This window comes from Lepisosteus platostomus, chromosome 11, assembly GCF_059453375.1.
Source record: "Lepisosteus platostomus isolate fLepPlt1 chromosome 11, fLepPlt1.hap1, whole genome shotgun sequence".
NCBI classification, from domain to species: domain Eukaryota; kingdom Metazoa; phylum Chordata; class Actinopteri; order Semionotiformes; family Lepisosteidae; genus Lepisosteus; species Lepisosteus platostomus.
Genome location: NC_142621.1, coordinates 13,340,689 through 13,367,229, shown reverse-complemented (window position 1 = coordinate 13,367,229; position 26,541 = coordinate 13,340,689). Strand labels below are relative to the sequence as shown.

The window sequence follows — 26,541 nt, the reverse complement described above, 5'->3', positions numbered from 1 at the left end:
GCTTCTCAGTGACTGCTGGGGAATGCAGATAGTTTTTACAGCATACAGTACCCTAATCCAGGCTGTGCTATTTGCCTGTTGCAGCCATGGATCCCTGGGTACAAAACTGCAATTGAGACAATCAGGGCATCCTTAGGCCCTGTCACTATGGTGATGCTAGCACTGCATGAGAGGATAATTTAATTGGGAGTGGTCTCTAGTTAACACTTAGCTTATGCTGGTTCCATTTCACAGTCTCAGTGCAGAAAAACTAATTGCCCTGACAGCATGTCTTGGAAGGCTTGTTAGTGTCTGCAAGTCCCTTAACTCAGTGTGGGGGTAAGGCTCAATAACATCTGATTTGAGTATTTCAAATTGAAGGGAAATTGTCAATTCTAAATAGTCATAAGAAATCTGCATCTTATTGGCACATACATGATAACAGTCAAATACATCAATTCTTCTGGCCACAGGGGGACTTTGGCTTCTCCATTTTATTTCTAACCAGACTTTGGTGTGTAGAATTTCCAGATCAAAGATGATACTCTTGCAAAATCACACAGTCCACAGACAAAGCTGAAGGCAGATTGATAGAAAACATTGTGCATTTGTCCCTGAATACTAAACATGCTGCATGGCACACTGCACTTAGAGACACAATTACCACCCAGTCCAAAATGAGGCTGTGAATTATTAATGAACCCTGCGACTACCTGAGAGCCGAGCAGCATATAGATGTACCTGGAGACAGTCCTGGCTGCCATCAGGCAAGGCTACCTCATTAAAGGGAAAAAGAACATGATTTTGCCATAGCCTCTTTATCTTAGTAACAATTCTTGAGTTTACAACTTATTCCATGCCATCGTAGTTTACCCATCTATCAGAAAGTGGTTTATTCTAGTGGGAGTTCCAGAAAAAACAAAACACTACACAAAACTGAGAGCACCTCAAACTGGTCTTTCCCTGGAAGAGACCTCAGCTCAGACTGCCAGTCATCATAACGAAATTGTGAATATGAACTGTTAGCAATTTATTATGTCTTGAAACTGGAAACAAATCTTCATCATTACAAAATCATTTGATATGAAATACAAATCATATCATATGAAATACAACTTACTATCTCTTGGAGACAATAATTTGTTTTTCTTGGAGAAAAGGGTCCAGTTGGACAGGTGGATGGTCAGATAGAAATATTTGTCCTTTGGTCAGTCTATTTGACAAACATGCAATGCTTCAGTTATATCCCATGAAGCTTAATTTTTTATATAATTAATAATTTATCAATGAAAATAGCATGAATAGCTGACTTTGAGTGTGAGTTTTATTACTTAGCTTCATATCTTTAAAACTTTTTAAAATTGTAGCTTTCATACAAATAGAATCATTTAAAAAGCTCATTAATTTAGAATTAGGTTTTCTTTTTAATGCTTTATATAGAAATCCATTACATGTGGTTACACATTATAATGCCAAATTCCTTTATTCATTTCTAGATTAATCTTTGACGCATCAAAAGTTTAAATTGCTAGAGTTCTCTGAATAACACATTTTTACCAAGTAGCTTTGATTTAACTTGATCTCTGCTACTATACCTTTTCTTGTACATAATTCCCTTAGGTGTTTTAATATAGATATATTTTCCACACATTACTGCATATATACCACATATTGCTTTTGGTTAATGAGACTTAACACCACAAACATTTAAAATTTAGCCATAGCTTGTCTATGAATAGAACTATAAAATAATTTCCACATATGCATATAATTATATAAATTGTACGTATTATCAGACAGTAACAGAATCAGTCAACGAAGACAAAAAGTTTAAGTAAATTGTAAAGTAAATGTACTGTACAAATAACCATTAATAACCTCTTTGGATGTAACCACATCTTGAATGACTACATTTGCAGCACAGGTGAAAAAATAAAAGGGTAACCAGCTGGTGGAAAAAAATATCATTCTCTATCAGGCAGCAGCAGTTTTTAGGTTTTGTTTCATTTTAATTTTAACCTTGGAATGATGTTCATACTACCCCACTAGTGTGATGGGTAGGCATTAAATGGGTACTTTCTGTGTGCAGTCTGTTTCTAACAAGGTAGGACTGGAGAGAATAAGCATATTAATAGTGAGGCATAACTTTCTTCCCCAGCTATTAACATCCCCATGAATCAAACCAGCAATAAAAATGAATATGAAACAGTTATTTTACACTTAAAATTTCATCAACGTCTTATAAAGCAAACAATACAACACACAAAAAAGTTTATATCATTTTCATTATTTATGGGTTCCAGATTTTTTTACAGAAAAAATGTAAAATATTAACAAGGCCATGAATCATACATGATCTCCAGTGATAAATGGATTCTTGTTTACAAGCTAGATCTACAGAAAGCTAATGCAAATAAATAAATCAATCTGATTTACATATTAATAATTTTATCTTGTTTACAAATAGAAATGTCAGTAACCTTACAGAAAAGTATTTCGGTTTTACAAATGGAATGTAAGAGCACAATGTTTTAAAGAGAACATCAGATTTATTACTGAAGTCAAGCAGAATATCCCTTCATAAGTCCCATATGTGGATATTATGTATCTCTCGGCATCATTTGAAAAAGTCATACCTGAATTCTCATTCAGAAAAACAGAACAGCTTCTGATGCAGAAGGTCAATTACTATCCTCACTATTGATACTTTTAGTTTTTACAACCATTGAACTTGCGCAATATTTTCAAGAGACATGAAATTTAAGTAATGCTACTTACTAACCTGAGAAACAACAGTCCCCTTGGAAATTAGAGCCTTATTCTGCTTGAAAGACTAATTTGCTTCCTTTTACATTCCCACTGTACTGTGTCTCTCAAACAGTTATTAAAAAATGAGTACAGTATGTCAATGAAATGGAATTCTGTAAGCTCTTTATACAGAATATCATGAAGCACTACCAGTTTTAACAGGCTCAATGAGTTAAAAAGTATTGACAGGTCAGCTCTTGAAAAAGCTAGCATTTTTTATCATGCTGCTTGCAAACAGCATACAGTAGGATTACAAAACAACTGTGGAAAGAATTACAGGCAAGCCTGTGCAATACAAAACAATTAGAAAAAGAGATCAATATGCATAAAATAGGATTTATGAGGTTCTCTTAGTTTTTTAAGCAACTAAAAATCATTGCAAACTAAAGGAATGTTAAGCTGAAAAAGATCTGTGTAATATTGACTACCATAGTTTTCACGGGAAAACAGAAAATGAGAAAAGTCTTAAAACTGAAAGGAAATCAGCCAGTAAACCAAATCATAACTCAATATTAATGAGATGTTCTAAAAACATATCTATATCTTAATTTTTTAAACTATTTTTACATCAAGAACTGCAAAAGGTTTCTTGCCATCATCATATTTTTAATATTACCCTTATATTAATAAAGTTATCTATTTTAATGTCTTAGGAAATGTTCATATTTATTTTTAAATCTTAATGCTACTTTCAACCTTTCACCTTAATTCAGTTACTTTTAATGTACCTGCTTCTGACATGTTGCCAGAAATATTTTGTACATTGTAGCTTTGAATTATTTTTTAATACACAGTTGCAGATTATCTTTAACATCAACATTGTGTTATCAAAAGTTACTAAGTAGACAAAATCCCATTATGAGTAATGTTTTTATTAACAGCAGCTATTAAATAAAACTAAGTTAATATATTTATTAAATCCAAATAATTATTCCGACTAATGTACTGTAATTGTACAATGACTCAATTATGTTAGGTGAGTCCTACCTGCAAAAGCATTTTGTCCATAGCAGCATGAATAGTGTATTGTATGAAATGAAACATTCGTCAGTGCTTTATAACTCAAAAGCCTGTGGTAGCGCTCTCTCAATTCCTTTTAAATGTCCTTCATTTTGTTGCGAATTCAGAATTCAAACAATCCAATACTTCTGTTCTGTTTTTTATACTGCGATATTATAATTCTAAAGATAAAAACAATCTTGTGAATCACTCTTCTTACATAAGGAACAATCCTCTTAAGCACTGGCATTTTCAGTAGCCATTTTGAACTTTGTTTACAAACTTGCAATTTGTTTTTTTTTTTACAATGAGATTTTTCTACCTAACACTTCTAAAACCTAATATCCTCAACTGCACTCTGAAAAATGTCAATGCCAAAGTTAATAAAAATCAATTTTAGTGGTTTAGTGTGATGGGAACTTTTTCCAACCTAACGGTAAAAATACAAAACAATTTAATATTAAAATACACAAAACAGTGTTTCTGACATCTATAAAATCATCAAATAAACCTTTGTGGATTCTTCACATATCATAATGCAATACTACTTTAGGGTTATGCTTACATTTCAGATATAATTGTATGAAATCACTTTTTTTTCCTGAGTAACTGTTTTACTCCTGTGAAGCCCTTCATGTCTTTAAGATGACAAGTTGTGACTTAATGTATGTGCTATAAGCCTGATCATGTATAGTAATCAGACCAAAAGTGTTAAAGTGTCTTAAATTCTCTTACAGCTGTCTTTTTCCCAGATTAGGTAAAAAAAAAAATCCCCAAATAATCTTCGAAGTCCATGGAAAAGATTTACACAAATTCACACTGAAACAGCCATGGAAAGTCTCACAACTCAACACTGGAAATGGTAGCCACTGACAAAAATAATCTAGATAGAATTGTATCTAGATAGAACCTGCAATTGTATAACTTCATTCTTAACATTCCCAAAATGGATTCTGTGCAGAATTGTGATTGAGCACTGATGACATTCATGCTACTAAACTAGATGAAAGAACCCATTCTTCATTATTTTTATGGGATATTTTTTCATTCACTGTTTAATCTTTTGTGCTCTAATGTCCAGAAAAAATGAGGAACATAAAAAGAAAGGGAAGTCTATTAGTTCCTCTCTCACTCATTTCTGGTGGCTGAAAATACAGTATTTGTTTATACAGTTGCTCATAAAATACCCCATTATTCCAGTAGTAAAACTGTCAGTCATCTGTTATTTTTTATGAAAAAGCTCCAAACCCTTTTCTTAAATATTGATGGATCTAAGAACATTGGAGTTTACAGCCAATCATTCTACCACAGCTAGAGAAATGATTAAGTAGGGTATATTTTTTTTACTTATATCTTGTAAAAACTTTTTTTCTCTCTCATACAGCAATAAATAAGTGATGGCTTGTATATTTTGTATGAAAACAAAAAGCAGCAACCTAACATTGTAGCACTTTCCTGGGCTAAACAAAGCACTTATTCTAACAATTCTGATACTCTTAATTTAAAAGTCTTATCATACAAGTTTACAGTAGCAGTGGTGTGGTAGAATGCTTTTCTTATGTTCTCAATCCATTCACTTGCATTAATAGCAATTTAAAAAGACCTTTCCTTACACAACAGGGATTAAGAACAGTTTTCCATGTAAACTCTGAGAAAGATCAATAAAAAATAAATGAATAAAGAATAGCTCTGACTGATTTACAGTCTGTGTCTGTTATTTTATTACAAAACAGCATTTAGAGATTTTTTCTTTGGTTGATATTTTTTGCCAGTTTGCCAGGATTTAGAACCTACCTTCTGTATAACAAATGTTCAATTATACCACAGTGTTTTATTCTACTCACTCCACACCATGCACTTCAGTTGAAATATCCTGGCAATTATTCAATATATTGTTAATGATATCTAAAAAACGTGATCTTTTTTAAAAGAATAAAAATCATTAAATATCATCCAGCACCAGTGGTTTCAAAAACAGGATGCATAAAATGGTGATTACATTACAAATGTGTCTGAAGTAAGTAGTAAGCCATTTAAATCTGTTAATAAAAATAGACTTTGGTCTTTCCCCCTTCTATAAACTTTTGCACTGTTTCTGACGATTTTTACGTAATCTCAGTAAAATGTTATTAAAACAAAGAATTAGTGATTATACCTATAAGTTGTGAAAGAAAATATCAGTAGGATTTATGTATCCTGCCAAGGATGTGGCAGACTCACAAAGACACGATATCAACTGATCCTTCAAAAACCACAGTCTACATTACAATATTGTACTAAATCAGAGTGTTACTCAAATGACAGCAGGTCTGGATGATGCTCATCATCAACACAGGATGGCCTCTGTCTGGACATGCCTGCATCTACAGATCCATTCTCCAGGAGTCCATCTTCGCTGATGCTGATCGGCTGACCTGTTTTCCCTAGACAGGGAATGGAAACCATTCCGCTTTCAGGCCCACCTGGCTTTTGCTTCCTGCCTTGGGGAATCTCATCTTTGTGGATGAGGTCAGGTACTGAGAGGAGATGAGGTGCATCTTCTTGGTTCTCCTCACCCAATCCAGAGCTAGTACCTTGCACGCCCTCCTTGGAATTTTCACCTTCCTTGCTTTCTGGACCACATGAGATGGGCAAACCAGTTTCACCCCCCAGCTCCTCCTCTTCCAACTTTTCAAAGGACTTTTCTTTCTTGATAAGTGGGGTTTTATCAGGCGAGGACGTGTAAGAGGTCTCAGAAACCTCGGCAGTTGTCACTACTGGATCAGAGGAGATCATCATATCTTGAGTTGTCTTCAGTGCCCGGGGCATGCGTTTCTTACCTGTTGCAGGTGGTGGGTCCAGTCTAGGGATCCAGTCAATTGAGGTGCGACTGAAAAAAACACAGAAATGTATGTATATCAAACATGGGAAAACCTGCTCAGTAATATCAGGTAAAATAAAAAAAAAAACACTTAAAATAGATATATGAATTTTAAACATACAATTAAAACAAACTAAAGAAATCAGAAGTGATGTTCTTATTTAACATAAGAATAATGCTACTCATTTGGATTTATATTTACAAAAACCTAATCAAAATAGGTAACAATTTATCTGAGCTATGCCAGAATTGTACTTTAGTTATCATACAGTAAGTAGTTTGAAAGCTGTTTGTTAATTTTAAATTTTTTCTCCAATTTAAAATACAATTATTTTCTTTAAAGAATTAAAGGTTAACAATATATAGATTTTTAGCAATAACAGGAAGCACGGTAATCTCAGCACCTGGAATAATAGTACATTCTCCTTCAATATGCTATACTTGATTCTCATTACTCTTTGGAGAGGCAAACTACTTAACATCCAATTTTATTTATGAGCCAATAATAAAATACTTCTTTCAACCAAATTCAAATTATTGCAATGTGGCGAAACCTGTATAGCAGAAAACACGCTAATGGTTATATAGCTCTTTTAAAAACATTTTAAGAATTATTTTTTCTTTGAGAAATATTAGCTGCTATGATATCAAAACTAGAAAACAAGAAGAGGACCTGAATCCAATTACGCTGTTTAAAACCGGTTAGAAAGTTTGGAATTGCAGACTTATGCAAGGATTAAAATAATTGTAATCCAAACATTAACCTACAGTATTCACCCCCTCCAATACCCTTTAATAAAGTACCATTAAAATTAAGATATGTACAGTAAGTACTGGTGACAAAATTAAATATAAGGAAATACTCAGATTCTTCAGTCCTCTTTGAGGCAGTAGTAAAAGCCCTGGCAAGCATTATGATTAAGTGAGCAGAACTGCACTACAAATGTAGGGACAACTTTCTTTATCTTTAAAAGTCAATGCTGGTGAATGTGTTCTTAAATCTATCAAGCTTCCTGTGCCTATCAAAACAGTGACTTGTTTCAAGGATTCAAGATAATGTTCATCCTGTTATTACCTTTATGTCAATGCCTGCCTAAGGGGTTGTAAAGTTGCAAAGTCATTAACAACCCATTAAAATGTATATGTCAAGGACATTATGTTGGGAAAAAAAAGAGGCTGTGTTGACAGGTCCTGTTAGCTCTTACATAGCAATAATTTAATGAATCAATAATAAATTAGTTTAATGTGTGTGTTATGGGTTTATAGACGGGATTTTTAATTTTAATTAATGTAAAATACAGCCATACAACAGATGTGAAATCTATTCCCTCTGTTAAGTCTAAATACTGTACTTCGAATGTAACTACAGGGTGAAAGTTTGATTAGTCACTACTGTAAAAGTGGACCCTGAAGGACCATGTGCTGCTTAGACAGATATTATTACAATAACAGGAAGCTTCACTTTACCTGTTTCCCGAAATCCCTTGAACACTGCTCTCAGTGGAGGACAAGACAGCGCCCACATTCTTATTCACCTCAGTCACTCCAATGTCTCCCAGGCTGGTTTGGTCTTTTCTGCGCAGGAGGTCATTGACCTTTGCTCCCATGGCTTTCCCCAGATTAAAGGCGTTTTTTAAATGCTGACTGCTGCCAGTCTTTGGGCCACTGCCAAAGACTTCCGCAGGAGTGGCTGGACTGGAGGAACTGGCTACAGAGCGTTTATTCACGGTCGAGGCAAACTTGGCATTCTGAAGCTTTGGTGTGTGAGCAGCATTGGAATTCTCAAACATGCTTTGGTCAACTGCAAAGCACAAAAAACAGCAATCAAACATTTGAGGCTTATCTGCAGTTACATCACTAACAAAAGAAAACAAGTAAAATCTGAACCCAGGCAGTTCTAGCTAAAGAGTATTTAGAAGATGGATGGAAAGAAAATGGTTAAGGTGTAATGATGTGGTTGTGTGTTGTCATCACAACCATAAAAAACATTAACATCTTGTTTTCCAATAACAAGAAAAGAGTGTTTTACACTTTGTAAAATGAGCTTTGTTGTTTAATGTCACAGGTAGACTCAAGTAACAACTTGATCAATTTAAACATAAAGAAACCAAACATTTAACCAAAATACACAGACATAACAGATAGGCAGCACTTAACACAGATTACATATTGGTGAGACAGTAACTAAAATAATAAATCACCATGCAACGACCATAACAGTACACAGGCATTCTAGACAATGTAAAACTGAATCTTGCCAAAAAAAATCTGAGGTGCTGTATCATTAAAGAATTCTTACCTCATGTAGACAATTGTTACTCGGGAAGCATTTGTATAAAACAAAAGCAAAACATTTTTTGAAAAGAGATATTGTGAAAATCTTTAAAGTCATAACTACTTCTTTATTATACAACTGATTTAAAACATATAGTAGAACTTAATTCCACACTGAAAAGTAAAAAGTAGAACAAATAATTTAGCTCTGGTTCTCTCTTCTGATGTGTGGGTCATATTTTCTTCTTGTTTTCCTACTTTTACTTTTCAACAAACCTCCATTTACTTTGGAGCGTGCACGTTTACACATTTCAATTCTAATTTCTTAGTTAAAACCATTATGGAATCATTCTCTGAACATAAAACAGAAGTGATGCCTCTGCTTTCGTTAAACTTATTACAGTGTAGGTGTTGCTCTGATTTTACAGATCAGCCGAAGACCCAGAATTAGTACTTTTTAAGAATTCAGGATTTTAAAAAGAAAGTTAACATCCATTGGGATATCTAATTTTTTAGTCTTGCTTTCCTTTTGTGATGAAAATTATTCATACAAATATTAAACCAGACATAGACACTTGAATGTCAGTTCAATACCTAATTAAAATGAAAACCAAAGGAGTAAGAAGTGACAGACTGTCACTTCAAAAAAGCACATTACTGGCTAATAAGGAGGACTGTTTCATGGTTTCATCAAAAAGAGATTAAGCCAGAGAAACATTTTCATTATATTGTCAAGACATTTTACGGAAACAAGATATGTAAAAATTCCTAATTGTGTAAATATGAAGAACTTGAAAATGACAGCATCTACATTAATGTACAAATTTAAAGTATTATATTCAGATATAATACTGTGCTAGCTAAAGCAAATATTTAATTCCATATTGTACACAGTGTCAATGATTAGCATTTAAATTTAAAACCTGGAGATGACTTAAGTGATGTAATAAGCACCTAAGCTCATAATCTCTTGGTTTCAAATAATTAATTTTTATTTATTTTATTATTTATTATTTATTTATTTATTATTATTATTATTATTATTATTATTATTTTAATTTTTTGACAGCTAAAGTCAGGAACTGAGAGTAATAGGGACTGACAATTTCTAAACTGTACATTTATTGATTAGGACTGTTTCATTGCTTGATTATAACCTTACCTTAAGCAAAAAAGTTGATAAACCAGATAGATTTTTTTTCTTTAATACAGCCCTTTTATATATGCCAAAGGTATTAACTAAATAAGTCTATTCAAGGAGTAAAGCAGTGCTATTGCTTATATCAAAGCTGCAATGCTAGTCACAATCACAGTTTACCATTCAGTATTACAAGTTCCTATATCAACCTACACCCTCTATACAGGAAAAATCAGAGCACATGGTATTCTGTGAATATTTTTAATCAGTTGCAGGAACAGACATTTAGTGCCCTCAATAAAAAAAAAAACTTAGATTTGTTTGAACTATGTAGTTTGAAACCAAATCCTTGGCCTTCCAATTGGAAAGCACATAACACATACAAAAATATCTTCCAGCACAGAATCCTCATTTTCAAGGTATACAAATAACGAAAGACACATTATTGTTTTAGTAAGAACAATTTCATTAAGTCATTTTCAAAGTCATTAAAACTTCATTCTGTTTTTAACCTGTCTATAGCCCCCTTCAAATTCCGATCTCTGAAGTACAGTAGTACATTTGTAGGAATTATTATGCCAGTGGTATCATAAAAAGAGCTTTTTTTTAAATAAAAAAAGTGACCATAGCAGGAGTACGGATAGCCATTCAAAAATCATATTTATGATTTACCTTGAAATTATTTTATCGACACAGTGATACAGCAAAATATCTGTTGATCAATGGGGTAACTGTGGGTGGACAAAATTAAGGGCTGAATTACAACAAAATGTTAAAATACTTGTCTATTGAAATCTACAAACCAAACTCTAGATGTCAAATTTTGGTGTTCGATAAATGACTCATCTTGTTAAGCTTTAGAGCGCTTTGTACAACTTGTGGGCAAAATTAACTTTAGATCCTGTGAGTAAGCTTTTATAATATCTCTGGAAACAGAGGCCCATTTAGGCAATGCAGACAAAACCGCATCATCCCAGATACCTTGGTAAGTGCTTGTCAGTTCGTTACCATTCATTTCCAACTAAAAGAAGAAAGATCCTTCCGCAACAAGAGGAAACACTGTACAGAGCACCACTACTGACAAAGACAGAAACCATGGCAATACATAATGACCTATAGAAAGTATTGTATAAATGATCACATGCTATGAACTGTCAGTTTCCGGTAGTCATCAAAACACAGACCAATTTTATTCATTAGGACACATTAAGAACAAAAATGGCTCTCTTTCTGGATGCTTGCACTCGTAGCCAGTTTACTGTGGACACAAAACAGAATGCCCCCCCCCCCCCCTTTTTTTTTTACAGAGTTGTATACCTTCTATTTGCAATTATTAACAGACCCAAAACAGAAACCAAATTCAAACTTGTTATTCCAGTCTAGGGGTACTAAAAGTAAAAAAGAAAATGACGGGGGGAAAAAGTAGAACAAGAAAAGATTTATTCAGCAAAAGCAAGGTTAGTGACAAGGTACAGAGTAAGTGCACTTACGCTCCCATAAGTGTTTTAGACAGAGAAATCTCACAATATGACTGACAAAAGCTTCCTTTCTGCACTCTTTTTAAGAAATGTCAGTTGAGAAATTAAAAAGAATATATCAGCAAGATGATAAAGTCTTCAAAGTAAATGCTACATAAATGTTAACTCAAGACACAGCAATTTATCTTTGAACAGCAGGAGCCTTGTTAATCGGAAATCTTGCAAAATTTCTATTCAAACATTATCCATGGTCCAGTGCACCTTTTTGGCATTAATTATAAAACCAGGAATTTAAACTCATTATTTAATGTCTTTTAAAAACCCGGCTTCACATTTTTAGCAAAAAGAAACATCCAATATCCGGATATAGTAGCTATAACTTAAAGCACAGTTTGTTTCAATCATCTCCTAAATGAGCTAAAGATAGAAAGGTTTGCTTTCGTACTATTGCTCCTGTTGATTCTCAGATCCAGCCAGACAGAAACCACCATTCTTCTAATTCTGTGATAGCACAAGTAGAACAAGCACATGTTAAAAGAGAAAATCTTCTTTTCATTGTAAAGTGCCAGAAACAGACATCTGTTTGATGAGCTACTACAAGGGATATGGATATTCAAATATGATGTCTATTGCAAACCATATTACAACTTCAAAACACACCAGCCCTGTTTTGCTTTCAAGTTGGGTGAGCCCACTTGAAGTGAATACAAAACCTGTTCAGCTTTGAGTTCTACAGAATAACTTTTATGTGTGCTTATTCTATTATTTTTTAAAAAAATATAAAAAGGCATTAAGGATATGTCATAAACATAAGTCTGTAGCACACTGTTGGAGAAACTGTGATAGCCCTCACAGTCTTTAATTATGTATAAAGTTCAATGAAAGTCCTACTATCCCGATTCATTAAATGAGGTGCAAGGTTAAACATGAATTAAATATAAAGGGAGACAGTCTGAATAAATGTTTAATGACTTGGTCTGTTGGGGTCACCACCAACAGCCAATTAAACATACTAAGAGTCTGCCTTCTTAGTCAATAGAATTCCATGAGGAAGGTATTGGTTTCTGAACACTGGAGTTCCAAGAATGGAAAATAATTAAGATTTAAGATGGAATTAGTTGTTGGGGGGAAAAACACCTTTTTACAGTATTTTTGGTAGGGGAGAAGAAAATCAAAAGTTTTTTTTGCAAAAATGACAGTAACACCAGTAATGTAGCCTTTGTTCATATTGCATGTTTAATTTTGCATGTTTCCCTTGCATCAGTGAAACAATACCGATTTCGACCAGAGTTTTAGCATGTATAAAAGTATATTAAAAGGATTTAAAACTTTTTATCCTGTACTTCTGTTACATTTTTAATGCCTCACAATAAATTTTTTAAATCTTTCATTTGGGCAGAACCATTAACAAAAAAAGACAAGTTTTACCGTTATTGCAAATCATTACTCAATTCTTAGCTTTACAGCCAATTTTACCAAACAATAGAATTAAAATAAAATGGCTTTGGGTAAATCAATGGCTGTAATAAGATTGTTATTAGTATTATCCTTATACCTTTAATTAAGCACTTCTTTGGGACAGTTTTAAATAACTGGGACTGTGAGACAAAGGTCCAAGGTGGAAATTTGGACAAAATATGTTGAACACCCAAAGGACTAGGTCACCAACTATGTCAATGATTTAGGTTTAGTTATTCAGATATAAACTAGGAAGAGCAATACTCCTAATACAGATCCTTATTTCACTATTGTCACCCCAATCTGTACCATGTTCTCTATTGTATCAACTAGTTCTCAAACCAACCAAACCAAATGCAGTATATCCATTATCTTGAGTGTATACCAAGAGCAGTTTAAGAATGAATCTTTTGCGAGAAATACCAAAAGCCTTCTGAAAATAAAATTAAACAAACTCTGCCTTCTGTGAATCTATTAATACTGTAGCTTGATTGAAGAACTGTAACAAGTAGGCTCCACCTTTTCTAAAGCCATGGGGACTAATTCATACTATACTATTTTCATACAGATGTATGGCAGTCTTCAGAACTGTTTCCTTAACCTTACATGTAGCATATGTACAAGCCTTTTTAGGCAACAGAGTTATGGGCAACAAATATATCACAAAATTGACTGATGCAGGTGGGATCATTCTGCTTCTATAACTTCTCACTACTAATGCAATCCAATCAATATTTCATCCAACAATTCACTACAGGCCTTACGACGATTGTTGCCCTTTCTTGACTAAGCAGGTACAGATTATTTCCATTCCAGTGAATATAATCTTCTTAAAATGGATTGAAACTATGTATTATCCATCCCAACCTCATTGCAGATCATAATACATAAAATACAGAAGGAGAATAATGTAAGTGTGGCAAAAATGTAAAGTGCTCCATTGAGTTCATTTTGAGTGCAGATGAATTAACCACGTATTCCTGACATTCAAGATATATTCATATTTCCCTTAGTCAGCATAACGTCTTGAACAGCCAGTTATTTTGCTTATTATCTGAGGTGCATTCATTGTTCACTGGGGCTGGAAGGATCTGTGTTAAATCATAAGGTGATCTAAAACATTTGATAAAAGGAAAAACAATGACAAAGGCAGATGAATAAAAAAAAATATAATGTGTATCTTATTACAAAGCTTATCTCCTGTATAAGAATCAGAAAAAAAAATCAATAGCATGATTAACGTATTTTTGGATCACAATAGATATTGTTTATGAATACCTTTACCAAAACACCTCCCTAACTCTCAAGTCAATAAGAAGACATGTAAACTGATGATTTTGTGAATTCTGTTTTTACTAGGACATTTTTAATAGTCCTTAAAATGATTTTAGGTGCCTTAAGACACTGGCTAATTGTTATTGTGCACAATGATAAGATAAGAAGAATAGTGAAAAATCAAGTCAAAAACCTAAAGATTATGAGATTTTACAAAGAAAATAAATTACTTTCAAAATAGATAAATTCCCCAAAGCCCCTTTTTTTTGTTGCAGTGTATTTATTTTCAAGAGCTGATCTCCGAACATGGGGTGGGCCTACACAAACTCTTATCAGAGCAGCTTTATTCTTATCTTGAAACACTGGAAGCTGTGCAATATTGGGACTTGTATTTTTTTAAAGATTTCAATTATGATTGAACAAAATGCCTGAAACTATGACAACGGTTTGAAAGTCTTGTTGCAATGATACGTTGCTCACTTGTGTCAAAGTTTTTTTGTTAACATCTTGAGACTTCATCTAAAAAGTCACAGTGGATTATCCACATCATAAAACAGAAATAACGCAGGAATAGGGTCTGTTCTGGCTGGAGTTAATGCATTAAAAGTATATCCAGAACTTTTACTACATGAAGAAAGACTACAGCCATCCTTTTTAGATGCAGATTTTGAGCTACTAGAAGATACAGTATGATACAGTATATCCAGCATAATAAGAATAATAACCAATACCTTTAATAAATGCCCATCTAATTACATAATCCTTACCTCTATCACAGTTAAGAATGTAATTTGCATGACATTAGCATTAGTCTTGGTAAAATGTCACTTACTGTTGTGAACAAGGAGAACAAAAGGTGTTTAATCTTTATTGGACTTCTGAAATAAAAAGCAGCCTCTCAGATTTCATTTCCCTGTCGCTCTCAATGGTTTCCTTAATCAGAAATATGTATTTAATACTTCTACATAAAATTCAGTAAATATTTTGTATGCTGTCATAGTATACCTCAAAGGAAACAGCTCAACCTGGGAATATGGGATTTAACTTTTTTTTCCACTTCGTGAAGGCTGTGATGTTTTCTGACTAGAGGCATTTTAAGAACAGACAGGGACATATACAACAAAAAGACACTTAATGAAGAACAGCTACTTTAAAAACATTACCCAAACACATGTATTTTAAATAAGTAGCACAAAGACACAAGGAATATACTAACATGTGCTTACAAAGCCTTGTGTAAGTATTGGGGGGCTACTACATCCATGTTATTAAGACAACAAAGACCACAGTGATTTGCTTAACACAATATTCCAGTTGATTGTAGTTTTAAAGTAGTAGTAGTAGTAGTAGTAGTAGTAGTATTAAAACATTTTCAGAACATGTCGTTCTATTCATGGAAATTATGTACTGAACACAAAATACTTAACTGGTAAATGTTTTACCTGAAGAACTCACATTTATGGTAAGTAGCTGCAAATGCATTTAACATCCTTATTTCTTTAGAGACACATCCTTGGTGTCGTTATTGTATATACAGTACATGACTTTAAGTGCATTTGATCTATATACGGTAGAAGTCTTTTGTTTTATTATTTGTCTGTTTATGGCAGTCTTCCATTTAAATAATTTAACTTAGTCCTCCTATAACTGTAGCAACACAGGGCACAAATTAGGACTATATTCTGGGCAGGACCAATTCAAGGCATGCGCACACAGATATACAGTATAAATATAATTTAGAAACCCCAGTTAACAAAGCCTTCATTGCTTTGGGAGGTTGTAGGAAACTAGAGCACTGAATACTCAGGTAAACATGGCAAGAACATAAAAGTACAAACTCCACAAGGCAGCCCAGTCTAGACACAAACCCAGGACCTCCAAGAGTTGTGAGACAGAAAGCTATGTCAACACCACACCTCTGTAATGTGCCTCTCTCTTTTTCACACTGGAGTTATAAAGAGATGAACATTTCGGAAGATGGTTTAAATAAAAATGAGGTCTGTTTTCCTTACAGGACAAGGTTCCAGAAATTGCAATATTACCTACCAGGCTCCTCTTTCTTTTTGAACATGTGTCCATTCTGCAATGTGTGCCTATGGCATCCCATGAGGGCAGGTGGGATGAGGTGGGCAAGGTTACCTAGATACCAAATAAATACTCTAGGTGCAAAACAAAGGGCTTGGCTTCCTCAGTTTATGTCTTTTTTAATTGAGGCTTCACATAAATCCACCACACCACCCCTACATTAGTTTCTAAATGTAATACTTATAGACATCTCAAAGCACATTTTTGTCATTGAATTGAGATCATTATGAATACAAGATTAGAGTGTTTTTCATAAGAAACAAGCATTAATAAAGAACCATTTCCAACTCAAAGTTAACTGACTCCAAATGAAGGCTCCTTGTGGGAGCTGCGAACAAGTAAAAAGCTTGTCAAACATACAGAGTACAGAACTGTCATCAGCTTGCATTGAAAACACATTTTTACGGGTTGTCTAAAGGCTGTGATTACAGCGAGGCAACATGGAGAATTGCTGGTAATGTTAGTTAGGAGTAGAAGCAGAAGCATTTCCAAACAATTGATTTAGCAGTGATATTTTGTGCAATTTACATCTACAAACATCAGTAAGATACTAAAAATCATACTAAAAAAAACTTTATAACAATGTCTTGTTAGGTCTTTCTCACTGCCGTTTAAGACAAAGCACTGGTAGCTCAGCACATATAGACTTTGACCTCAAATACTAACATGTGACCTTGCTTCAGATCCGCACTCAAACGTTTTTCACAGTATTTCAAATAATGCAGTCCTTGGTAGTATTTTTGTACCTTAAAAACTGAAACCGAATAATACAACCACTTTATCAATGCAACCACTTAATCTTGCTTACTTGTTTTCAAAATGTCAAAAATTATCATCTCGCTTCGGAAACCTCAATAAATTTAATTTATTGGAAAAGAAAAAGTACAAATGATATGGCATCAAGTGAAATTGATTACAATAAGCATTAATTAATTAAAGGTGGCCATATAATCATGTAATTCATTGTACTTCTCTTTGAAATAAACACAGTGCAGTACCAGGGGTATTGATAAGTGGTTTTAACTTACATTAAATTATTTAACTTATTAATATAATAATATGTTCTTTGGACTTCGTAGCCTTAGTATCTCCTGAAATTGGATACCCTTAAGAGATATCAATATCTGTATTACACAGAACATATCATTCTGTAGCCAAATGTAATGGCTAATTTTTCCTTAACCTGTAAGGAAATTAAAGATTTAGGTATTTAGCCTTACCGTAAACTTTAAAGGGTCCTTCCCTGGCCAGATCTTCCACATTACCAGAACATGTTCAAAATAATATTAAAGATATAACTACTTTAAGAAAAGTCTTCTGCTGATATTAAGGACATTTCAGTAGAGCTGAAGTCTAAGACCAAATCATTTTTGGTCAAATGAACAAATGACGTACAAAATATACTTTTTATATAGATCTAGTTACATGGTGTGCAATATCTCCATTAGCTAGGAAATGAGATGTGCAACATCATTACCATGCACAAGTAAGCAGGAGCGACAGTGAAAAATATAGAAATACAGAAAATACAGAAATAGTCAAATAACTGCTTATGAACTAGAAAATTCTTGCAAATGTAGCTTATTTGATATTTTTGTTGTCTGGCATGCTACAAATGTACATAATAAAGTATTAATGTGTTTAAGACAAAAGTAACAGAATGCAATAAATGCTTTAAGAATGTGAGAACAGATCTTTCAGCATAGTTTGTGTAATGCTGCCTATAGATTTAAGAATTGGTTGCAGTGGTTGATGCATGTAGGATGACCTCTGTTTTAAAAAAGAACCTTTATCCTTAAAAAATAGAAAACCACCTTCAAAAGGATATGGCATAACAGGAAGCAAACATTTCTGTTTTCTCTCATTTTACAGCAATCTGTAAAAAGCAGCTGCTGGAGCATGACCCGTTCTTAGTTATTCTTGCAATTTCCTACTCTAGGTTTCTGATGTGTCTCTTCTAACTACGCTGAAGTGAGTGACAGGAGATCATCCTCCACCTAATAAAAAAAACAGATTCTCTAAATAATCTATTAAATAAATGCTGAGAATATACAGACAGAGGCAGAAAGAACAGCAAAGTGCAGGCGGTTTGTGGGGTGCAATTTCATTATTTTACACAAGTGATCCGATTGGCAAACTAGACTACTGCGAAAGCTGAAGAAAAAGAACACCCTAGATTCAGACCGCAATCTCGTCATCCAGGCTGTCTGGTGGTCCCTGCTTGTTCAATACATTGTAAAGCCGAAGTGAACTATCTTCTTGACCCCAGCTGTCCCGGTCATCACTCTCATCTGTATTAGACTCATATTCAGAGGCAATCCCAGATTCCCGGAACTTGAGAAGCTCTAGACTACCCAAGAATTTGTCCTGGACTGGCACTGGAGGTTGCTGCGACTTGTCCTGTTCTTCCTGTGGTGGTCCAGGGAGAAAGCGGAAACACTCAAGTTTTACCAGGCAATTTTCCCTACCTAGGGGGCTGCCCAAGGGCAGGGAGAGCTGGGTCCCATCACTGAGCTGCGGCAGGGTCACATCCTCTGGCTTTGGTGTGGTTGGATCACACAGCACTGGCGGCACGTTTGCTCGGAATGTGATCTCCAGCAAGCTGTCCTGAGAGCCCACTGTTGAGGGAAACCCAGACAGAGACAAAGAGGCCCTCTTACTGTACATTCAAGAATAAATTGCCCTGGGAAAAAAAAGCTATTTTACATAACAACTGGAATTCAGACTATGCACTGGTTATATTAACATCATAAAAAAAAACAATGTACTGTTATTTTAATTATCAAAATGTATATGCCTGGAAAGGATTCAGTTCATTTGTCATTACAGCACAATGTACATTTACAACCAATAAAATGAAAAAACAAAAACAAAATCACAAGTGAATTAGATCAACCTGCCTAATATTTTCACTCTAAAACAAAAATGTCAAAGTTTTAATAAACTGCATTGTTCTTTTGTAGCTAGTCTTTCATTTGAAATACATCAATTGTCACCGACATGTACTATATACTGTGTCAAACACAGCTTCAATCTATCCCTGCCATGATATACATTGGTTCACACAGCAATATTTACATTTCCAGATTGCTATATTATTGGTCTCCACACAATTCTTCCAATGTTTTCAATGTCTAGATGACATGAACAAGATATACTTCTATTTTTGCAATTGGTGTTGTGGTGTTGTTGGAATGGTTTAAGTGGTTCACAACTTGAAACAATACCATTGTGAAATTGAACACTTCTTGAAATAGAAACCAGTCACACTGCCACAACATCTACTTTTTAGTAAAAAGTACATAAAATGTAACTTGTAGTTCTGATGCTCCTGTTTCCTATGTTACAAACTATAGTTCCTGCCGCAAGGAAATGCTTTTCTTAATCCCATTATTGAAAACAGCCAAAAGATCATGGTCACCATGGCTGCTGCATTTGGGATACAAATTTCCACAAACAGGAAAAGGAAAAATACTGTGCTCCAATATAGTGTTTACAGATTTGAAATGTCTTTATCTTGTCCTTTGTGTAAAGGACATCAGGCCTGGCTTTTAAGCATTATATGTTAATGTTTTCATAATTAACGAAAATGGTGATAAAAGTATCAAGAATACGATGATATGTTACTTTAAGCCTCAAGAAAGGGCTATTAAAAATACCATTCTTCATTTCTGGGCTCTACTGGGTGAGAGAGCAGTTTGAATCAGTGGGTAACACTCTGGACTTCTGACTGGAGGACTGTAGGTTTCAATCCCACTAAAGGACACAGCTGCTATATCTTTTAGGACACAAGTACCTCTCCATCATCCAGGCAATCCAGTTGTATAAACGGGTACTAACAAATGGTAATTGTAACCCTGACGTCACTTCAGATGGAATCATCAGCCAAATGAGCACCTCCGAGTTCAAAGGGGAATTAAAGGGCTTATATTACCTCTATATCAAAAGGGGGAGATGAATTTGATAGCTATATGGTATGCTTTGATTGCATAGCAAGAACATAGAACTGACGACATTAAATAGGCTCTTCACAGTCTGTAGTATTACTCGCTCAACTATGAATTCTCTTAAGAGGCAGATCATTATGCACTATGGTGGATATTAAGCTGCACAATTCCCAGATTGTTACATTAGGTGGTGTCTCGCCCTGCAGCTCTTTAGGTTCACTGTAGCTCATTGATAAGGCCCCGCCATACTCTTGTCTGTGAGCAGCGTTACATGGAACATGACATTTCATCTCCACTGTGAAATCGGTAAATTAAAAAGATCAGAAATCCAACGCATTCATGTCTGTTACATGTTCACCACAGAGACAGAATAACTAAAGACACTGTTAGAGGATGTTCTGTACTTGCTTTCTGCCGAGTGGCAAAACTCTATGATCTGCTAATCAATATTTAAGAATACTGCTACATGTTAATTATAGAAATAACTGCAGTTGCTAACTGGAGCTTTAAATACTTTAACTCTAGCTCTTATTAAATATGTTTGTTACAACACTGAGATTTAAGATAGAAATGTCAAACATCATGAACTTCAGCTATTTTGAATACCCAAAAAATATCAGTGAATTTGGTAGGGCCCTACTTATTGCCCAGGGAAACAAAACTCAGCAGCAGACTACATGTTTTTCATAGCTCAGATTGCATAAGAGATATATTTTATATGTTATATATTTTCATAATAATTTACACTAGTGCCCTGGTCAACATTACCCTAAGATGTGATGCATATGTCATCAGCAGTAGATGTTTAAGGTTTTCCTAGTAGTTGCTGTGTTATACAATTATTCTTAGACCACCCAGTTAAATACAAAAATACTATCAAAGTTTCACTGTTCACTGACTATTCTTGATCTTGAGGTTTCAAACTGAAATTCAAATCTGTCAGCTTGTGCTAACACCTATGGATTTTACAGGGCCTGATTTATGAATGCCAATGCTTTAAGCATCATTGGATGCACTTCTCAGGAAATGGTAGCAGAGTCAATGCGTATAAAGATGACATTCAATTTATTGCAGTCAATAATTTCAAAATTGGGTCACTAGAAAGTGCTGGTTCATTTTCAAAACCTGATGGCTTCCCACAGTTAAGATATTATAGGCAGGAAACAGGCATCACACATGAAATCAAAAAATAATAATAAAACAGGAAATGCAAATAAGATCAACAGACTTGAGCCGTGTCCAGAGAGTTTGAGCTCCAGTTCCTGGATTTGCTTGACCAGCAATGAGATGTGTTGTAGCATGTCCTTGTTCTGCAACAGGAGCTGATGGACTCGGGCCTGGGCTTCAATTCGAGCTGTGGCCTCCGCTGACAGCTGGTCTTTCAACAGGTGAACCTGCGTAAACATGCAATATATTGCTTCAGTTGGCAGCATCAATATGAAACCCTTAATATCCCAGTAGAGTTCACTATGGTGTCCCAGGGTGAACAGAAAGAAGCTAGTTGACATTATGCGACATGTTAGACTCCACTGGCAAAACCTAATACCTTTAATGCTCTTGGAGGGGACTGTCAAAAAAAGTAAAATTTGGTGCCATCTTTTTTTTTTTAGCTCCATCAGATTGCAGCAATATTAAGCTAAGGCTCATTTAAAATTTAATGCTGTACAATGGCTTCTTCCCAATAAATTAAAAAAAATGATTTCCATTAAGTCTAAATTGACAGACCCATTATCAATTTATATATAAAAATGCTCTTGAATCATAGCCCTCAACGACTTCAATAAAAATGCCAAGAGAGATTGTGACCATACCAGGTGAATACAGCCTGGCTTAATTCTGTGCCTTTCAACAGATTTTAAGTTTTAAATAGAGACATAACCTGCAGCAATTTCATTCTTTCAGTATCCAAGTCATTTTCTGTGGCTTTTTAAAATTGCCAGTCAGACATGGAACCACACTTTTTTCAGCTGTCCCTCTTTCCGAGATAGTTTAATTTCACAGAATGCGATGGGAATTGAGTATAATATGAACATTTCTTCAGAGTGGCACAAACTATTTCCAGGCATATAGAACAGAATCATTAACAAGAAAACATATTACCCTATAGTACTATTTTTCATTCTATGCAGGCACACATTGCTATGAAATTAGCAATCCACTCTGACAAGAGCCTATGTAATGCGGTTAAATGAATATAGTACTCCATTGCCCACTCCACATAGGTGAAGAGTGATGAAAAATGAGCTGTCCACTCAGACATATTAGTCAATGAGTCAGTGTGATGTGCTTTATATTAGTATTTAATTCTGGAATGGCTGATAGAGCATTAAAATCCTGTCTCTTGACCCACCCAGTTAAATTACGAAAATACTATCAAATAATATTCACTGAAGACAGAGTTACAAGTGTAAAACAAAATCATTACATCTAAGCTATCTTTAAACACAGTAAGAACATTTAACTCCATTTACAGCTGAAAAGGTCAAAGGAAATACTTCTTGACAAGAGGCCTTGACCTTAGGAAATGGACTCCTGGGTTACTGAATCTTCCAATAATGCCTACAATTATAAAACTCTCCAGAGAGTACAGGGATTGATTTATTCAAATAATACAATTTTGTTTAGTGCAAACGACCTCTAATTACCCTTTTGCACTGTAAATCTGTTCTCATTGATCTTCACTTTCAACTTTATTACCACAACATCACAACTGGTATTTCAATAAGTTGTCTTTATCACTTAGAGTTTAGCAGCACATTTAAGATAACAAGGATCTACAACAAAAGGAAAATATTTTACCAAAGGAGTTAGCCCCAGTTTTCAGGCTCCCATCATTCATTAGTGTCATTGGCCTAATGACACAGCCAAGTATGACTTGAACATGAAAAGTGACAGGTAAGAGCAGTATGGGCTTGACACATTCTCTGGTGGATTGAGCAGGTGTTGTTTCTGTAGATTCCTGGTCTTCTTACATGTGCAAATCAAATGCAAATCAGCCTGAACTCAAGTGCTTGACCAACCTATTTTAACAGCTGCCTCATTGTCAGATCATCACTATGAGCTTCAACAGGAGCAGGACGATGATCTCTGGATGTTAGTGGGCACCCAAAGAACTTGGGAGAATGTGTTCAGGACTGAAAACACCTCTGTATGACATTTTATTGAGGAGAAGCTGGTGCATACCAGCTTCTACATTTCCTGGCAGAATACATTCTTGATTTGCATGATGTTTGCATAAATGCTTCCAAAACAGTATACTTCACAAACTAATATGAAGAGACAGTATAGGAAAAAAATTACAAAACATTATTTTTCTCACCAATCAAAGGCTATAATTTTCGCATCTGTCTAAATTTATGATCGACTGAGACATTTTTCTCTAATGCTGGTTTACATCACATTAGAGCCAAGGGAATGTTGACAAACATTTCTAAACTGGAATTTGGATAGGCATTATTAAGAATAAAGCCGTATAACAAAGATGAATTAGGGTGATTAACATCTGGCAACGAGTAATGCATTCAGTAAATTCAAGGAGATAAAAAGATGACTTGACATTGTAAGCAGATAATTTGCAACATTTTTTAAGTGGCGTTACATTGGTATATAGGCCTAGTTACATCTGCTTCTATGTGTGTGACATGCATATAAATTGCAAAACTCTAATGAAATGTTGGGAAAATGGTCTTTTCAATGTTTGAGGTGTTCAGAGCAGTCAGTTGCTGATACCCCAGGTAATTATAAGGCCGCACAACATCCTGTGATATGCTACTGATAACCACTCACATCTGTTTCCCCTACAGCATCTCCATCTCTGTTGTCTGACAAAGCTGTAATGTCAGGCCACCACTGAATGTAATCAAGAGGGGATGTGCATTTTTCTAAGCACTCTTTAATGTTTGCAAGGCTGTTTCTGAAAAGATCTAAAAAAGGAAAGACTTAAAAAAAACAGTTTGAAAGAAATGTATTTTTAGTATTTGATCTTGTATATATATTTTCATTCATATTACATCAATTTTATTCCTTTCATGTGCAGACTGACCATCATAACCTGCAGTACTGTACCAAATTTGTATAATGAGAGAGTGGAAAAAAATGAACACGATATACAATTCTTACAGGGTATTCACATTGCAAAACTGCAAATTGGATGTTAATGGTCACATTTATTTACTTCTTGTTTAATTATTTTATTTTTTGGATTTATCCATTTACTGGATCAAAAATGATAGAGTTGTAAAGGCAAAGTCTTTCAAAATATTTTGGCATGTACCCAAATTGGACTCCCACTCAGTAAAGCATGGAAATTTAGACACATATGCAATGTGTGATTCATAGCAATGCAGTATTTCTGAAATTTAATACAGCAGACCTCTTTCATGCGATTCCTTAAAATAAAACGGCAATTGAAACCATCAGTTATTTACACTAGTTAGTATTATTTACTCAGGGGGAATTAATACAATCAAGAAGCCTTATTATCCCTTAATGTTAAATAGGCATCTTACACTTTTTAGCCAGGTGAAGATAAAAAGTTGCATTTTAAGAGCTCTACATTTTAAGTCTTCTGCGGTCATATTTTTAATATTCATGGACAGAAATAGTCATGAATTTAATCAGATTTCACAAAAGAAAATCACTGAACTATAAGCAGAATGGATCTACCCATTGGTATGGTAAGAATAAAAATCGTTGGGGGTTATTTATTTAAAAGCATAATTGTACTTTAAAAAAGGAACCATCTTTTTAAAAATGTCCTCAGATATCACTAGATCATGTACCCTGAATAAATTTAATTACAGGCCCAACAAGGCAGGCAAAGTTATTCCCCTCTAGGAATTGACCATACAAAAACATCACAGCAGTTTTAAACCTGAATGGATAAATAAATAAATAAATCAAACACTGTGAAATGATCAGTTTAAATAAAAAAAACAGCTGTTTAAAAATGTACTCCAAGGAATATAAAAAAAGCCTGGGTCATCTTGACTCCAAGCTTGACTCCACTTGATAGCACTTAATGTATATTTTCCCTCCAAGAAACCCATTCTTATGTAGACAGGGTGAGGGACAAATATGAACAAATATGACTTTTGGTAGAAAAGCCCACATTTATGTGGTCAGGTAGAGGTTCTGAGTAGTTGAAATTATTTTTCCAAAAAAGCTGTGGTAAAGTGCCAAAGAGTGAAATAAAAAGGATCATCATAAGAAGTAAAGTTGGCCAGTTTGACTACAAGTCACTGTAGCCTTTTACAGTATGTCACTAAAAACTAACATGGTGTCCCACCAAAAAAGAAAGAAAACACATCTTATAACAGGCTGTTCAACCACCAGCAGTGAATGCTGCAAAATGTAACATGATCAATTCCACTGTGTCCTCAAATGTCCATGGAGTTTAATTTTAACTTTCCAGTGTTACCTACACTGAGATACTCCTTCAATCCTGCCACCTGTAAAACCATTTACATTAAGCTTCAGTTCCCTTAGCACAGCATACTGGAGTAAAGGCCTGGTCTCTACTATTTTATGTTCCTCAGGAACATACCATGTCCTGAGTTCTTTCTACTACATTAGAAGTGTACTCAATTATTGTGGGGCAGCACATATATTACACTAAACTTATCTAACAAATATTTACCATTGGGTTAGGGTGAACAATAAAACTCCATTACAGTATTAATTTTCTGCATTAAATATATCAACCCCCTTTTGCAAAATATTTTACAAAATGACAGAGTAATTTGGGAGAAAAAAACTTAGGCAAAGAACAGCATTTCTTGCAGTGGAGGGTGTAAAAAATGAAAGTGGTGTGACATTCTCAGAAGGCTGTTAATCAGGCAAGAATGATAAATCTGACAAGACACTGCTTTTGATCCCAACCCAACATACACCTGCCTGTGAATGTCCTCTGTATCCCCTGACTAAAGCATAACAAACCAATGTTTGGTTCATTCTGTGAGCCCAACTGTTTGCTACAGCTGCTAACAGGACTAAGCAGAGCTTGAAATCAATCAAATGTCCCTAATTAACCTCACAGCAAGGGTCCCCAATGGAACAGGTGACTGTCTCTCCAAAACTGACAAATGGAAGAACGTGAGCAGTAAGAGCTGCTCAGAAAAGGAACAAGACAATTTCTTATTTTATTCACAATCAAATTTAGTTTTTTTCTTCATCTCGAAAACACCTGGTAGATTGAAAGACACTAGCTAGTATAGTCACAAAAGAAACACCAAACAAATA

General features: G+C 34.6%; 1 protein-coding gene across 3 annotated transcripts in view; it reads right to left on the bottom strand.

The window, feature by feature from the left end:
• Positions 1–2,250: 2,250 nt before the first annotated feature.
• The window catches only part of nos1apa (nitric oxide synthase 1 (neuronal) adaptor protein a), a 113,553-nt gene continuing 89,262 nt past the window's right edge, over positions 2,251–26,541 (bottom strand). For 2 of the 3 annotated variants that reach the window (XM_088598490.1, XM_088598491.1), the window contains exons 9-12: positions 21,530–21,695; positions 18,823–18,972; positions 8,114–8,447; positions 2,251–6,655 (exon numbers count right to left, since the gene is read on the bottom strand). In XM_088598490.1, coding sequence (XP_088454616.1) covers positions 6,076–6,655; positions 8,114–8,447; positions 18,823–18,972; positions 21,530–21,695 — 1,230 coding nt within the window. In that variant the 3' untranslated portion in view covers positions 2,251–6,075. Of the gene's footprint in view, positions 6,656–8,113; positions 8,448–16,448; positions 18,973–21,529; positions 21,696–26,541 lie in introns of those variants that run through there. The other variant, XM_088598492.1, reaches the window with a different exon arrangement.